This window comes from Odontesthes bonariensis, chromosome 21, assembly GCF_027942865.1.
Source record: "Odontesthes bonariensis isolate fOdoBon6 chromosome 21, fOdoBon6.hap1, whole genome shotgun sequence".
NCBI lineage: Eukaryota > Metazoa > Chordata > Actinopteri > Atheriniformes > Atherinopsidae > Odontesthes > Odontesthes bonariensis.
The window spans coordinates 19651475-19668673 of NC_134526.1; the positions used below are offsets into that span (position 1 = coordinate 19651475).

At 38.5% G+C, this 17199-nt stretch overlaps 3 protein-coding genes across 5 annotated transcripts; all 3 read left to right on the forward strand.

Annotated features, from left to right (window-relative positions):
* The first annotated feature begins 761 nt into the window (after nucleotides 1–761).
* kctd13 (potassium channel tetramerization domain containing 13) lies at nucleotides 762–7213 on the forward strand. The gene is made up of 7 exons (XM_075454444.1): nucleotides 762–1169; nucleotides 3051–3311; nucleotides 4504–4673; nucleotides 4866–4955; nucleotides 5145–5197; nucleotides 5333–5528; nucleotides 5715–7213. The coding sequence occupies exons 2-7, from the start codon at nucleotides 3074–3076 to the stop codon at nucleotides 5961–5963; spliced, it is 996 nt and encodes a 331-aa protein (XP_075310559.1). The 5' UTR covers nucleotides 762–1169; nucleotides 3051–3073; the 3' UTR covers nucleotides 5964–7213.
* A 1181-nt stretch (nucleotides 7214–8394) lies between these two features.
* hirip3 (HIRA interacting protein 3) lies at nucleotides 8395–12707 on the forward strand. The gene is made up of 8 exons (XM_075453649.1): nucleotides 8395–8511; nucleotides 9232–9352; nucleotides 9434–9566; nucleotides 10284–10646; nucleotides 10741–10916; nucleotides 11436–11583; nucleotides 11819–11917; nucleotides 12363–12707. The coding sequence occupies exons 1-8, from the start codon at nucleotides 8438–8440 to the stop codon at nucleotides 12548–12550; spliced, it is 1302 nt and encodes a 433-aa protein (XP_075309764.1). The 5' UTR covers nucleotides 8395–8437; the 3' UTR covers nucleotides 12551–12707.
* Nucleotides 12708–12969: 262 nt separating this feature from the next.
* antkmt (adenine nucleotide translocase lysine methyltransferase) lies at nucleotides 12970–17075 on the forward strand. 3 transcript variants are annotated; one of them, XM_075453791.1, is made up of 6 exons: nucleotides 12970–13021; nucleotides 13834–13997; nucleotides 14097–14201; nucleotides 14284–14424; nucleotides 15563–15613; nucleotides 16305–17075. In XM_075453791.1, the coding sequence occupies exons 2-6, from the start codon at nucleotides 13836–13838 to the stop codon at nucleotides 16494–16496; spliced, it is 651 nt and encodes a 216-aa protein (XP_075309906.1). In that variant the 5' UTR covers nucleotides 12970–13021; nucleotides 13834–13835; the 3' UTR covers nucleotides 16497–17075. The 3 variants fall into 3 exon arrangements, with proteins under 3 accessions (XP_075309906.1, XP_075309907.1, XP_075309908.1); XM_075453792.1 differs by having other exon boundaries at nucleotides 12981–13030; XM_075453793.1 differs by lacking the exon at nucleotides 12970–13021 and adding an exon at nucleotides 13492–13546.
* Nucleotides 17076–17199: the final 124 nt, after the last annotated feature.

A 17199-nucleotide genomic window follows, 5' to 3' on the forward strand; every position in this document is an offset into this window, starting at 1 on the left:
CTTTTATTTTCCAAATAGCTAATTAAATCTACATTTGTACATACATATGTGTATATATATGTGTATATAAAAAACATACAATCAGATTTAATAAATAGTTGACTCCCCCAAAAGAGATAACATTACAATGGGAAAGTAATGTCACACATATTATTGAAACACTATTCTGGGTTTCAAAATAGAAATCCACCTTTTAGATGTGATCATCATTTTTACTGCTGCCATAGTCAATATTTCTGTTAACCTCTCTTTAGTTTGCTTTACTTTGGATGTTTTCACTGAAAACATGAGTCTGTTGTCAAAAAAAACGTTACCACTTTGACATGAAAACAGTTGCTTTTATCATAAATATAAATATCACAATATGTGGGAAAAGAGAAACATTGTGCTTTTAGCTGCTTAAAAGTTTTCTACTATCAGATTCTTGATAAGTCATTCTTTACGGAGTCAAATAAAACGAGAGACTTTGATTGTAATGGGGCAGTTTCTCGTTGTAACCACAAGAGGGCAGTGGAAATCTAAATAATCAGATGCACTATAAGCCATCAAAAGTACTTCAACGTCTGGTTAAGCATTCCACAACTGATGTCAGTGTTCTGTCTTCTATATATCTTCTGTTTCTCAATACATGGACGTTGACAAAGTATGAAAACTGCCAGAAAGCCAAACACTAAAATACATTTATTATTATGTGGCGTTGGCATTTGTAGTACTTTCCAAAGGGGAGCACACTCACATAGAAAGTAAACGTAGAAGAAGAAAGCAGCGGAAGAAGATTCTCTGGTTTCGTTTCCGAGTGACCTATTTAGCTTCTGACATTAGCATACGTTAATAATCAGGTTTTGAAACAATGGAATTAGCTGTTTTTGATGTTGGAGTTAAGGTGCTTTGATGGGTACAGTCAAACTTTTCGCCATCATACAAGCGATACATAGCAAATGAGAATTTTTAACCTAAAGCGTACACAAATAGAATAGTTGTAGTTAGCCACTTTGATTTAGCTAGGCTGTTGCGGTTAAAATGAGCTGCCTGCCGATAGTTGCGTTTTAAATTAATTTCTTATTCGAACAGTTTGTGGTAGCTGATTGTCAGTTGCTAGCTTATTAATGCTACATATTTAGCTATCTTAGCAAGGTTCTCTCTAATCGCACCCTTGGATGTTCAGTGCGGTAAGTACATTTGATTCAAGCTAGCTTAGTATTATAAGCTTGATATCCTCGCATAATTACCTCTGCTTTCAGTTAGTACTATAATGTATGCTATATCCTGTTACTGTTGATGTTATATGTTTTCTGTTTTATTACCCGGCTGTCCATAACAGTGTTCAGTCAGCTGACAGTCAGACTACTTATTATGTTACATTAAACAACGGGGGCTGTTTTGAGCTAATGTTTTATAGCTTAAATAATTACATAAGATAACTTCTTGATCTTCTTGTTTTGTCTAAATGGAAGTGGATGAAATCAAAGTTGTAGATTAAAGTTGGGGTGTGGCGTGGCGTGGCTGAAGGGTTGAATTGATCTAAAAAAATATGGGCAAATCCCGGAAGAAGTTGCTCAATGGGTCTGACAGGGGGAAAAAGGCCATATTTATTTTATATTCGTCAGTTTACACATAATGGACACCTTTCAGTTCATCAAAGTATATGTTTTCAGAACAATTTAGAGATTCTGGGTCAGTATTAAATGCAAGTGTTGTATTATGATTATGCTTGCGTCTGTAACTTTTTGCAGTTGAAATTGTTCATGATGTATAGCTGCCACTAGTACAAACACTCATTTCCTTGGAGGACAGGTGACCGATCAATGGGGAATATGTGTGTGTGTGTATATATATGTATATGTATGTATATATATATATATATAAAGCATCTTATTAAGGTGTTATTTTACCACGCGTTGTCTTAAAGGGGAACTCCGGGGCATTTGAAGCGCGTTTCCATTGCTAGAGGTTGTCAAATACTGATAGTAGGACACAGAGAGGTGCAAATCTGCGCTCCCTGTGTGGAGATCGCGCTGTTCGCACAGCTTGTCATGCGAGGCTAATACGTGGTGGCTAAGGGGCAAGAGCTAAACCTTCCACGCAAAACAACAACTTGCACACAGCAGAAACGTCACACCACTTTATAAACCATCCGACAATAAAGTCACAAGCCTTACCATCAAAACCAAATGCATGGTTCTCACATTACTGGCATGGGGACGTTACAAAACAACTTTATAAACAGCATGTAACTCACCGGCTGGTTGTAGGCTCGCGCATGTGAAAGCCCAAAAGAGTCGATGGACGATAATCACATATACAAAACAATTATTTTCTCTAGAAAAACTGCGTTCAAGTATTTAAAACATTACAACAATACATGCCCAGTAATATTCCTTTATTGTCGGATGGTTTATAAAGTGGTGTGACGTTTCTGCTGTGTGCAAGTTGTTGTTTTACGTGGAAGGGTTAGCACTTGCCCCTTAGCCACCACGTATTAGCCTCGCATGACAGGGTGTCCGAACAGCGCGATCTCCACACAGGGAGCGCAGATTTGCACCTCTCTGTGTCCTACTATCAGTATTTGACAACCTCTAGCAATGGAAACGCGCTTCAAATGCCCCGGAGTTCCCCTTTAAGAAGGTGATGTTGTTGTCCTGGAAGAGACCACTCGCAAAGAATAGAAATGTGTCCACTCAGGATAAAGGGGATCCTTTGAGAACAGCGTTGTGTTTAGTCGCTCCTTCCTCTCTGGGGTAAAATGGACCCAAACTAATCTGGCAAAATTCCCCTCACAGTATGATAGCCACCACATCCCCCTAACAAGTCATTGGTTAAGGTTTCTCCTTTAATTTCTTGCTTGCCTGTGTATAACAAGAGAGTACTTAAAATTCAGAAATAATTTACTCCAGTAGACAGGGTTTTTATACATGGTTTAGTCCGTGCGAATGAAGGTCCATGTTCAATTTAAATAGATTTTCCATCATTATTTGCATTGATAATCACACATTTCATTCTCTTGTCCAATATTTACAGTAAACAAGCAACTATCTTCTTCTGCATTACAGTCAGGAAGTGACTCCACAGCTCCATGTCTGCTGAGGCTTCAGTTGGCAGTGATGCTGCCGACTCTGCCCAGTCAGCTGTTCCCCAGCCTGCGTACCACAGCACAGACGAGCATAGAAATCCGGGTCTGCTGGGGAGCAAGTATGTCAAGTTAAATGTGGGTGGCTCACTGCATTATACAACTGTCCAGACATTAAGTAAGGAAGACAGCCTGCTGCGAAGAATATGCAATGGAGAGACAGATGTTACCATGGACTCCGAAGGTGAGTAGATGTGTCACTCACAAATTAATGAAGACGGTCGGAAATTAAAGCAGACAATATATCGATTAATTTCACATTGTATGTATTTGCTATTACAAAAAAATATTTTTGGCTTTATATTAGTTGCTTTTATTTAATCACACAAGGGATTCTTTAAAGTGTTAGTTCGCCATTTTGCACATTAAGCCCTGTTTGGGGGTATTCTGAGATGAGTTAGAGATGTTCTGATCACAATTTGGACATTTGGTGCTGAACGGAGCATTTAGGTATCCACTGCTGCAGCCCCCCCACCTTTGCATTGAGTCAATGACCACTCAAGCAAACAATCATAAAACGGCATTAAACTTTCGTTTGCAGAGACATGAAACTCACCGTGTGGTCTGTGGTGGACAGCGATACGTTGGCTCGAAAATCACCGCGAAATACGCTTCCAGAGAAGTTATATTACCATTATTGTCCGTCTTCATTGATTTGTATTGGTTTGACTAGTATTACTCCGCGCGCTGTATGTCGCTGGATGTGTTGCTGCTGCTATTCAACGGTGTCCGGAAAAATAGGTCCACCAAATGCTAAAACAACTGTTAGAAGGCACATTTCGCTGCGATTTTCGGGTCAATTTATCGCTGTCCACCACTGACCACATGGTGAGTTCCATGTCTTTTCAAACAAAAGTTTAATGCCATTTTATGATTGTTTGCTTGAGTGGTCATTGACTCAATGCAAAGGTGGGGGGGCTGCAGCAGTGGATACCTAAATGCTCCGTTCAGCACCAAATGTCCAAATTGTGATCAGAACATCTATAATTCACCCCAGACTACCTAAAAACAGGGCTTAATGTGCAAAATCGCGAACTAACCCTTTAACAAGTCATTTATATATTTTTGTAATTCTTATCTCTATACGCCCGGAGCTGCATTGGCCTTCTGAACTTTGTGTTAGTACGGGCGTGTTTCCCATTGCCCAAAACCTTTTGACCTGGCAACAAAGAGTTTTCAGGTTAAGAATAATCATTTTGGCACGCAGGCAATCCCTCATTTTACTGGTAGTTGTATTTATTGCTCTACATCCATGCCTATACGATCTGCGTGTAACTGCTTTGTCATTCTCACACAACGTAAGAAAGAAAAAGACAAAATGATTTTGAAGATTCAGAGAGCGTTAGTGACTGAGAAAAATGTTACTGCCATTCCAGGTTGGGTGGTTTTGGATAGATGTGGCCGACATTTTGCACTGGTTTTGAACTTCCTGCGAGACGGCTCTGTACCACTTCCAGAAGACCAGAGAGAGCTGGATGAGGTCTTAAAGGAGGCCCAGTACTATCAAGTACAGGGTCTGGTGCAGCACTGCCTCAGCGCCATGCAGGTAAACTGTTGATAGAAATATTTTGGACTTGGAAAAACTCCTCTGTTACACAGGAATATTGTGTTGTTTTTTTTTTCTCAGCTCATCTTCTTTTTCCTCAAAATTCCAGAGAGCTCATTTGTACTAAAGAACTAACAGTGTGATTACTGAATTATAGAATTGATATTTGAACGTATTGTTTTTTCCTTTTAGAAACAAAAGGATGTCTTTGAAAGTGTGTGCCGCATCCCGATGATCACGTCAGCCAAAGAAGAGCAGAAGATGATTGCGACCTGTAGAAAGGTGAATTAAACTTGATCAAAATCAAATGGAGCGTTAACAAAGATTTGCGGCTGTAAACCCTTTGGAATGAAAGTAAAACATCTTCACTCACGCCCTCCTTCCCCCATCCCCTGCTTAAAGGAAGTGAAAGTTTTAAAGATGATCCAGACTCATGAATTATTCTCATTTATATCTGTTCCCTGCCCACAGCCGGTAGTAAAGCTGCAGAACAACAGAGGAAACAACAAATACTCTTATACGAGGTAAAAAGGCCAACGGAGCATGTGTTGACCTGAACGTCACTTTTTAGCTTCATTTTATTGAGCTCTGTTGATGCAACGTGCTGATTAATCTACACGGCCTGTTATGACCTGTTCTGTCTCTCTTCTTCCTGCCAGTAACTCTGATGACAACCTGCTGAAGAACATCGAGCTGTTTGACAAACTAGTGCTTCGATTTAACGGCCGCGTCCTGTTCGTCAAAGACGTGCTCGGGGATGAGATCTGCTGTTGGTCTTTTTATGGTGAAGGCCGCAAGATTGCGGAAGTATGCTGCACTTCCATTGTCTATGCGACGGAGAAGAAGCAGACCAAGGTAAGCGTCACGTGGCTGCCGAGAGGTGAAAAGGATTGTCTATCAATCTTGTTACAAAAAGTAATGTAAAAAGAAAAGAAAAAAACGTTCACAAAAGACGATTCGAAAACATTGATCTGTCATCCACATGAAATAAGTATTGCTCTGCTAACCACCAAAAATTGTTTTGTTTTTGGTTTTTTTTAGGTTGAGTTTCCCGAGGCTCGGATATTTGAAGAAACACTCAATATCCTCATCTATGAGAATAACAGGGGAGCTGGTCCTGGAGGCTTACACCTTTTAGATTCAAGAGGCTCAGGTTCGTCACTGGGAGCAGGCCAATCGGAGGAAGAGGGCGCCGTGGGAGGGGACAGACGCGTAAGACGGATCCACGTAAGGAGGCACATAATGCACGATGAAAGAGGGCCCGGTCAGCAGACTGTGTATAAAGACTGATTATGTACAAAGAAGTGAGACACGGGAGAGTTCATTGTGTTCTTTGTTTGTTTGTTTGTTTTTTCTCGAGTACTTGCGGAATGAAAGGTGTTCTCGATTACAGCAATAGCTTGGTATTTACTTATTTCATGAAATGTCTTTAAACGCATCTGCAGAAATTTAGAGGTTGATGACTGATTTGTCGTTGAAGTTTGGAGATGTTTACAAGAAAACAATTTGCGTACACTGAGAAGGAAAACGCAAAATCAGCTGTGACTGAAACTTTCAGAATTGTTATTTCAAACTTTAACGAACCTCCTGAAAGTTGATGAATGGTACTCGAAACCTAACTCAGACCCTGTAGATGGATTTTTGTTTTTCCCGGAGCAGGCTATCTGCCATTAATGTGGGTGTTAATGGTATGCACTGGCAGCTTCTTTTGTGTTTAACTCGTAGGAAACAGTGTCGGGTTAGTTTTTCTCTGTTGGAGGAAGAAGATGCTGCCGAACAGTCGGGGGACAGAGGTTGGTGAAGTGGAGCCTTGACATGTTAACACTGGAATAAAACAGAAAAGCCATTTTTATTGAGGATGTCTATGAATGAGATTGTTGAGCCGCTCAGTTTTCTTTATTTAAGTTATTACAGCTGTTGCTTCGAGGTGTATGTTTTTTTTTTTTTCCTTTCTTTTTATTATCATTATTAATTTATGAATCTAATTTATTGTTTGGTATTTAACTTTTGTATTGAATCCAGTCTTTGTTGTTAACTAGTGCTCAAGTGAGTTTTAATTCTGGAATGATGGGATGCACTCTACAGCACAAATAAGATTTTGAATTCACTCCTGTAAATGCATGAATCATGATATTACATTTCAATTCAATATTTCAAGAGAAACTGTGACCACTTCTTCGACGTACGTTGTTCTGAGCCAGGATCTTTCACTTTTTTTTGTCGTCTTATACCAGATCGCGGATTTTCGCTTAAACGAATTGGCCACACAGATGGTGTAACGGTAGTGTAGACTGGGTTGTATGTTTCTTTGCCTCAGGGAGAGGATACGTTATTTCCTTTCACCGGTGACTAGTGTAAACCTAAGCACTCTGAATTGTGAAATGGGTGAAAGAAAAAAAAAAAGTAGAAAAAAAACCACATTGAATGGGAGCAATATGTAGTTCAAACCCTTCACCATGGAATACCTTGAAATATGCACTAATATAACTTCCGTCCGGTGGTCTTGGAAATGTTTTAAATAAATTGCTTATGAAATTGAACTTCAGCGTCTTGGTCTCATTTTTGCTTTTGTTTCAGTGTTATAAAGCAATTGGCTGACGAACATGAATGCTGCATAAAACAAGTGAAGTAGCCTCTTGAAATTCTTGAAAAAGATTTGACGCCGACAAAGGCTGTTGATCGGACTACTGATGCACAGAGGCGTGTGAAGTAATAGGTTGCTCAGCGTTAAAGTAGCTTATTGAATAGAGCGAAACCTAAATTTGGCATCTCTGCACTCGAAGACATTGCACATCAAACATGACCGAGAGTTGTATTTAGACCAAGAGGCTAAATTAACATGACCAAAGGTGGCTCGATTTAATTTTTATTACACCTTTAGAAAATGGCTAAAGTTAGAAGCACAGACATTAGTACATTGTAAAGGTAAATTGATCTGACTAGTTGTAAATACTAAGCCAATATGATCTGCTGTTTGTCAAAGTAAGTTTCTCCCATGTTGTCCATTTATGAATGTATAAATAACGGCCTTTTTATTCCTGCTTATTTATATAGACAATTAACCATGTAAGTTAATGCTTCTGCATTACGAGAGTACCTCGTGTCAACGTTATCCAAAAATGGTTCAATACAAACAGTGTTGCTGTGTTTCTGGTTCAGAATACATACAATTCGAAGGGTAATTTAAATATATGATAATGTTGAAAATGCTCAATATGTTATATTTGTTGTTTATGACTTTGGACATTTTTAAAAGTGGTTTTTGCACATTTTGCTGCAGATTAAGGAGCAATGTGTTTAAAATTTGGAGATTTTTAAGTATTTAGACTAGATTACACTCTGTGATGATTTTGTCACTGACCTTTAAACCCAACACGAGCTGGTTGTGCTTACATTCCATAAAATAATTCAAACTCAAATGTGAAATTACATCAAATCAAATCAAATTTATTTGTATAGCACATTTCATGTACAAAACAATTCAAAGTGCTTTACATAAAATAAAAGCATTGCAGCAGGGAGTGTAAGAAACATTAAAAATACATAAAAGAATATAAAGAGAAACAAATAAATCATTTACATGAATTTAAAAAACAAGCAAAATGATAAAAATACATAAAATGATAATAAATATAAAAATATGAATATAAAATATAAAAACAAACAATATTTTTTTAAGAGGGCGTGGCTGAGTTGCGTCACTTCCGGCCGAGTTTCGCGGATTCTGTCCCCGCCAAAAAAAGAAAGCTGCACAGATTGCAGCGATGGTGTCAAAGAAAGAGACAGCGGGTATCCGCAAGTTTGTGTGTGATCAGCTCCGTGATGAACCAGACCTGAGGTACATGTGAAGTCTTTACACCGTGTGGAAGCTAATTCTGGTGTTAGAAGTAGTAAGACCACACGCCCGCTTAGCTTTGGCCGTGTGCTTGTTGACTTGTGCTAACTGGGTTAACAGGAAGAGGGGGAAGCAGGTCCGCTGTCAAGTTACACCGAGCACAATGCAGTGTTCTTTAAGATAACACCATCCAGCTACATGTCGAGGCATTTAAATGACTCTATGCTGAAGGTGCTCTTCACACAATAAACAGGTGGCGCAGCTGGAAAATCCTGAATAGTTTTCCTGTTTTGTGCTCTCTAAATAATTTGTCGGCTGTCTTGGCTGATAAACGATTCAATTCAACCCTGGGTAAATGGTTAAAAACTGCCAGACTGTCAGAGAGTTTTAAGCTACTCTAAAAGTGCTAGTGCACTTTTTTGAGTGTGCATGTAAATGGAAATCCAAGTTGTAGTTTATTTGTGCCCACATAGTTCTGGCACAAATGAAATTTGTCCATTACTTTAGTATTTTTGTTTTATGGCTCTCGATTTTGTATTTGACAGTCAGTCGTCAGGATTAAAAGTTTTCATACATCTAAAAACAGAACCGTACTCTTAATGTTGATATGGATCCATACCAGATTCTGGACTACACCGTTTTCAGATTTACTTTTCACTCATTATATTAGAAAAATGTGTCATTCCTACCCGCTGATGTATCCATTCCACTGTTTAATTTCAGCACGTTGACTTTGGGAATTTTAAAGAAGCGTTACCTGGCTCGTGTGAAATGTGAATCTTTAAGTCCGGAAGCAAAGAACCTCATGAAAATGGTCGTTGAAGAGGAACTCGTAAAAGTGCAGGTATCCCAAATTAGTGTTCATGGCGGGACTCGTGCGTGTTAGTGTGGTAGCTATTACAATTAACATTTATATTCCTACCAGGAAAATGGTGAAGATGGAGGAGAGTTGGAGCCCAAGAAAGCCCAGAACAAAAGGAAGAGAGAATTGGAAAATGAGGTGGAACATGAATCCACAGCCAAAAAATTGAGAGCCAATCATTCAAGCTCATCATCAGGTAGGGTACAACCATTGTTAGTAATGCATTTAGATGTCTCTAATGTTGGTAGAGTTCTGTTGGTATTCACTATAAATGCCCTGGGGGGAAAAATAGGAAAAGGAGCAGTGATGCAAGTGATGATCATTAACTGATCCGCACATCATCTTGATTATTTATGTGGTCTGAAAAATATGTCCATTTGTTATCGGTTTAGTCATTGCCTGACAGATGATGCAGTTTGCATGTGTTTCTTTACACAAGACGAAATAAGCTGTGCCCATTCTTATGAGCTTCTGCATCAAAAACATGCTTGCAGCTCGGTCACAAAGCAGAGATACAGGCCCAGTTGGGCCGAGCTACGGTTACAGCTCAACTGGGCTGTTTAATTGGGCCACTGTCCTTGTCCCAGTACACATACGTGGGAACATGCTATTGATTGAAGTCTGATGCCACAATGCTGTGGACCGTGTGAGTAAAAGTTCAAGACATCGGGAAGTCAACGTACACGTGAGTATGGCTGAATTCACTGCACAGACGCCTTTACCGCACACTTACTTGAATGCCGATTATGTCAGATGGTGCTGCAGTAATGAAATCAGGATTATATTTGAACAGATCGACTGAAAATGCTTTAAGAAACCATCAGTTAACAAGTGTTCCTAATGGGCTGAGGTGTTGAATTTGCCATCTTTGCTGAGACTAAAATCTGCAATTTTGCTGTGTGATTCCTTACAGAATCTGAGGACAAAGAGGACTGTAAAGCAAGCAGTGAGGACGAAGAACAAATCGAATCTCCATCTAATGATGCAGAGAAAAAGGGAAAAGGAAAGAGTGAAAGGCAGATAACGAGTGATGACTCTACAGATGACGGAATTGATGAGTCGGAGAAAAAAGGGAACAAAAGAAAGAGCGTTGACAGTCCAGAGGAACTGGTGAAAAAGAAAGAAAACACTCCAGAGAATGAAGACACGAGAAGCATCAATACAAGTGGAGGAAAGAAAATACCAGAGAATGACAAGGACAGTGAAAGTGATGCAGAGAGCCTTTCAGAAAAGAGTGACAAAATCAATGGAAGCGAGTCCTCTGATAGTGAAAAAAGTATATGATTATATTTGTATATCAAATAAATGTTTATCTATTTATACAGTCACGATTTTTTTATATGCTTTGATATGCGACTGCTGTGTCACAGAGGAAAAAGTCTCGGTGGAAAAGAAAAATGAAGACTCGGACTCGGATTCGTCATCGCTTCCTTCTTTGGAGGATGAGAAGGATGGTGGGACAAAAGATGTGCAGGGTGAAAATAAGAAGAAGAAGAAGAAGAAAAAGAAAACGGTGAAAACAGATGAGAGCACCAGAGGCCAAAAGGTGAGCTTGTGGTTGATTCATTAATTCTCAATCTGAAGAATCAAATTTAAGGGAATCTTTTGTTATTTATGATGACTTTATGATTAAAGATTGTATTAATTTCACTTTTGGTCATGTGACCGAATGTAAAGTTTAGGTTAGAACAATTTGAATATAGTTGGACTAATGAAACACTCAGCAGTGCAAACTGGTTGAGTTTATATCTTTTACTAATTACAAAGTTTTAGCTGAAATGTTTCATGTCATTGTTTTCTGACATTTTATGAGTAAGGATGCATCTGAATTACTTTGATTTGTAATCAAATTTGGGAAAGACGAGGAACAAAAAAAGCAAGATCAAGACTAAAAAAATGTATCATTAAAAACCGCTTTTTAATTGATACTTTTTTTTTTTTTTTTTAATTTTTGCCTCCTCGCTGCCTCTCTCCTCCTGTCTGTGACCCAGAAACAATTCATATCCAGATATTTTAAGGGACAACTCAATTCTAAAATTTAAAAAAAAAAATTTTTACTCCTCAGGATGATAACAAAGCAGTTGTAAGACTCAAACGCTACATTGCTCTCTGTGGGGTGAGAAGGAATTACAAGAAGCTGCTCGACAACTGCCGCTCCATTCGCTCCAAAGTGGCCGCACTCAGGAAGGAGCTGGAAGATCTCGGTGTCTACGGTCAGTGGGAACACACCGTTTTCATTAGACGATACATCCTGGGCCAATTTGGCCCACTATGAAGTAAAAAGAAAACCCTTTGGTTGACTCGATTTAAGCTGGTAAAATTACTGTCTGAATTTTTTAATTTGTTAATAGTTTTCATTTGCTTTTCACACCACACACAGTTTCAGTGATGGATAACCGTGGGCTACAGTGTTCTGTTTTTTAGGTGTTTTTTTTCTGTTTCATTTAGGTAAACCATCTATTGAGAAATGCAAAAAAGCCAGAATGAAAAGAGAGGAAGATCAGGAACTGGCTGAGCTTGATGTCAACAACATAATCGCCTCACAAGGTATCTGTTTGTCTGAGTTTTTACGTTTTTCTGAAGGAGAGTATAAATTAAGTTTTACTTTCTTTGCACATTTAGAAACCTGTATAAACACAAACGTAGTCAATGCAAATGAACTTAAACTACTACAAACTCTCATCTTGTCTTTTATTGTGGGTATCTGTAATCAATTTGAGATCTTCACAATAATAATGAAAACGGTATACAGTGTACTACACACATGGGAAATTGTCCAGCATTCATAACAGTATTTATCATGTTGCATAGTGTTCACAGCATTCTGTGAGTAAATCGACTTGTAGGTCTAGTTTATATCTTGATCGAGACAAGAAATGCATCTTTTGCTAGATCATTGTTTTTACCCCATCATCATTTTGATGGTTTGGCCATTAGAATAGGTTTTCATATGAAACTGTTAATGAGCCAGTTTGATGTGGATATTTTTCAGGTCGACCTAAGCGCAGAGGAACCATAGGAGGGCAGGAACAACGGGACCCTTCATCCTCTGCTTATCAGCGCACTTTGAACTCTGGCTCCGATAGCGATCAGGAAGACGATACACACAAAGGGCGTAGAAAAATGTCACAATGGGCCAACCTGCATGGGATTATCAGCGATGATGCAGACAGTGACTAAGTGACAGCTCCTCTTTCATGTGTTTGGAATGAGTTGTTCCCCTTCTGTTTCTTAGCAAACCGAGTAGTTGCAGAACCATTTGTAAAACTGTTATTATTGTAAATAAATCTTTTTTTAAAATGTTGGCAAACTGTTATGCTCTATGTCTAATAAAGTGTTGTGATCAAATAGGTTATTATCTATTTATTTCTGAAACTACAGTAGAGGATCAAGGGCAAGTAAAGTAATAATGAGCATTTTCTGGATTGAATAGTATCAATTAAGAATGCCCCGAGTTCAAGCAATGGATCTGTGCTCTTCTGTAAGTGAGGTTAACTTACAACAGAAAATAATACACAAAATAATATTTAGTGAAAAGTCCACAGAAATGTCTGCATATCGTTTTCGGAACTAACGTCAACATGAAGATAACCGGAATATTTCGCTGAGGGACCGTCCCACTGTATAATGTGTCCGTCCTCACACCTGCAGGTCAATAAGGTTTTTACATTTTAAATCTATAAAAGCCAGCACGTTGTTTCTTTTTTTTTAACGTTGGAAAGCATGATGTTTACTAAGTTATAGTTTTTTTCCAGTTTCTGGTCAGTGTAAATAGTTTTTTCCCCCGGAAAATGTATCTGGTTACGAAGTCCGTACGTGACCCCGTAAAGTGCTAGCAACCGTCTGTCAGTAATGTCTTAATAATAATAATAAAAAAAAAATAGATCGGTTAAGCCTACATAAAAGTGAATATGTTGTCTAGATTTAAATAAAAAAAGCTCTGACAGTTTTAGTATATATTTTATGTCGTGTGGTTAAATGTCTTACAGTTAATACAAATCTGATGAATGAATGAATCACAATGAACACCCAAGGATTCGTAGACTTGAGCCTGACACTTACAGTGCCAGTGAAAAATTTGGACACGTCTACATTTACCGAAGCCGTTTACTGTGATGTTTTCAACCGTGGTTCAAGCAGAAACTCATCAGTCAGTTGATCTACAGCATCACCAATGTATTTGCTCCAATATATTTCTTTGAAAATTATATTGAGAACCAACTGTATGTTTCCAAGGTGTAACACTGTCTTGAATGTGTAAGCAAAACAGAAATGCAAAAATGAAGGCAACTGTACAGAGATGCCAAATATGTACCAAATATGTGCTGGTATATAAACCAAGCCCCTCTATGTTAGAATGAAAAAGTAGTTTGATTATATTAATTTAATGAAAATGTCGCCATCCGTTTTAGTATATTCATTCTCTAAAATTCACTTGAACACCACCTGTATATTTTATACAGGAATGGACGATGACGTACCAAATGAGGCCTTTGCTGAGTTCAAGACCAGGCATCTTGGAGGCTGGGATGTTGCTCAGATAGCTGCTGGCACTGGGCTTGCTGTTTATGCTATGTGGGTGGGAATTCTTCAGCCAGGCTTCCGAAAAGTCCCTTTGAGGCTACAGGTGTGGTCTACATTGTTCTTAAAACTTTGAATTTGTGTTGAAGTGTTTGTAAATCTTTAAAAAGGTTAAAGGTTGATTTTTCTTTCAAATTTCCTCAAGGTCCCCTACATACCTGCCAGCAAAGCACAAGTAGATAATGTGATGTCATTGCTCAGAGGTCGAAAGGGAGGCTTTGTGGATTTGGGATCTGGTGACGGTCGTATTGTAAGTACGAGCAAGGTAGTTGGAGTCCTCTTCCTCGCATTGATTAGTAACGACTTTTGGTTATTGTCACCTAAACCTTAAGGTCTTGGAAGCCCATCAACATGGTTTCAGCCCTGCTGTTGGTTATGAGCTCAACCCCTGGCTGGTTCGGCTGGCTCATTTTCATGCCTGGAGAGCAGGACAAAATGGAAAAGTGTCATACAGACGAGAAGATCTCTGGAAGGTTGGACCTTTTTCACTTGTATCATAGAATTAATAACACTATCTTTCAGCTTTTCGCTGTTGTTACACCACCAGCCATTAGTAATACATTATTGCAACAAAATGGTAGTTGGAGGTGGAAATGGGCCAAATTTCAGGAGAAAAAAAGTTTGCAAAAATGTGAGCTCCTACCCCCAATCTAAAATGCTAACCCAAGAGTTAATTTATTCTTTTTCCTAAAGGTGCTGGAGTCCATTCCATCTGCTATCAGGTGATAGGCAGGGTACACTCTGGACAGGTCACCAGTCAGAAACAAATAAATAAATAACCATGCTTAATTTGAAATACATAATCAACATAAACTGTATGTTTTGGATTGATAGTGGAAGTCAGAGTACCTTGACGAAATGGGGAGAAAATCTAAGTCTATGCAGTAAGGCCCCTGCTCATTTTAGAATCAGGGGTGTCCTTGTTGTGAGGCAACAATGTTAACCCGACACTACTGTGCAGCCCTGAACAAAAGAGTTCCTTAGCAACATCCACGTGTCACTGGAGCTAGCATGGACATCCGTGGATGTCTGCATAAACTCTATGTGTGATACCACAAAGATGGCATCACAGACTTTTCTGGCTGTCTGCAATCTCTGTTCCAGGTGATCACAGTCACTCGTTCAAAATCAACCCTGCGTTTCTTTTCATGGTATTCTTGAAGCTGAAGTGTAACTCGAAGTGCTTTACAGAGCAAACAAAAAGCAAAACCTAAAAAGGCTCAGGCATGGAAATAAAACAAAGTAGGAGATTAGCAACACTTCAAGTAAAAAAAAACAATAAAACTTAACAATAAAGGCAAAATGGGTTCAAATGTACCAAACAAAGCACATTAAAACAATGAATTATTAGATATAAGCTCTGTCATAGGGTAGGTGTATGCAAACATTTACCTGGTACTTTATGGCAAGTCATTTGTCTTGTTTATTCAGCAAAAGCATTTGCTACCATGACTGCAACATGATCAGAGTGTAGATATTTAGCCAACCACGTAGTTCAAGAACATCACTGGAGTAGTTTTTCTATTTTTATGGGATAATCGTATCAGTTTCATTGCAAAATCTTAGATCTTATAGTCTGTTCTGCTCTGTATCATTGTGTCATCATCACAGGTCGACTTGACAAAATGCAAGAATATCACCGTGTTTTTGGCGCCCAGTGTGGTGAGTAACTTAATGAGCACATAGCTATAAAACGTGACGAGGATATGTGCCTTTCAGGCATTGCAGAGGATCATTCTCTTGTCTTTCAGCTGGGAGGGGTTTGTGCAAGTTGACATGACGCAACAGTTTTATGAGACATTCAGTATCCCACTGATGGTGAATCACAACCATTATGTAATGCAATAACCTTGGTGCAGTATCTTAATATCTAAACACATTTTCTTATTCATGTATTATTAATTACATAGTTTTTATTGATAAAAATGTTTCAGTAGGGTTTTTATTCAGTACTTTTTTTCCATGGAGATCAGAATGTGCAGTTTGGGTGTAGAATGGCAATAAAGTAAAGCATTTATGACAGGTGGTTTAAATTTGTCAGAGGGAGTCTGAAAAAAAGTGTTCCTTTCAGACAAAGTCACCATTACTTTTGGACAGATTTGTCTTTTTTAATTTCTCATTTATGTTTTTTGGCAAATGAATCATACTCAGAAAACGAAGTGGAGAGCGTCTGTTGTCATAACTAAGAAATAAAATGCAACCAATAACATTATGATTTCCCAGCTGAGATTATATCATCAGATGTGTATATTGACATGATACTGATATTTTATGTTTTATAACGACTTCCCTTCTCTCGATGCATTACCGGGTTCAAGTTTTTTAGTAACTCCTTGTTCTCTTGTGCTCTTAGCTTTCATTGTTGCAGGAGAAGTTGCAGGCTGAGCTTGCTGATGATGCCTTAGTGGTAGCTGGTCGTTTTCCCTTCCCTGACTGGACACCCTGCAGAATTGAGGGACATGGTGTGGACAGAGCCTGGGCATATAGCATGCAGGCACAAAGACAGCACATCTTGAAGAAAAATGATAAGCCCACAGCCACATAGAGATCCAGAAAAGGAATTAACCAAGGGGAAAGGATGCACCTGAAGTCACATGGATGTGAAAAAACAGTTGTCAGTTTGATTGCATCTCCGGGCTTGAAATGCAGGAATAGATGCATTTTAAGAAACGAAAGGGAGTTGACGAGACAAAGTATGAAGTATCTCGGGTTCGTATTTAAATTAAGGAATTAAGATTGAATTAGGATTCTATAATTACACTGTGGAAATACTTTCTCACTGGTAGGAGAGAGTATTCCTAAAAACTAAAGATAGGAATGCGTTTTTGCATCAGTCAAAGATGTTGTGTGCTTTACGGCTTGTAAATTGAGTGTAACACCTTAGTGTCCTTAGTGTATAAATTATACAAACGTAACATCAGTCATACTTTTTATTTTATGTGTATATTCTTTTAAAGATTCTTGACGATGACTGTAAAAAAATGTTGTTTGGTTTTTAAAAGCTGTTGTAGTACCTGTCCTGTGTGACATACATACACATAATAGACATGTACATGCACTTATCTTTCTCGAGCTTTAAATTCTATGTATGTATTTGTAAACAATACATTTTCTCTTGACCCTTGCTGTTTCTGCTCCACATCATTTCAAAGGGAACCACTTCCCTGTATTTTTCTTTCAGCATAATTTACTGGTTAATTCACAGATTCTTATTGTTTCAAACACAGAACAAAAAATAACTTAATCCT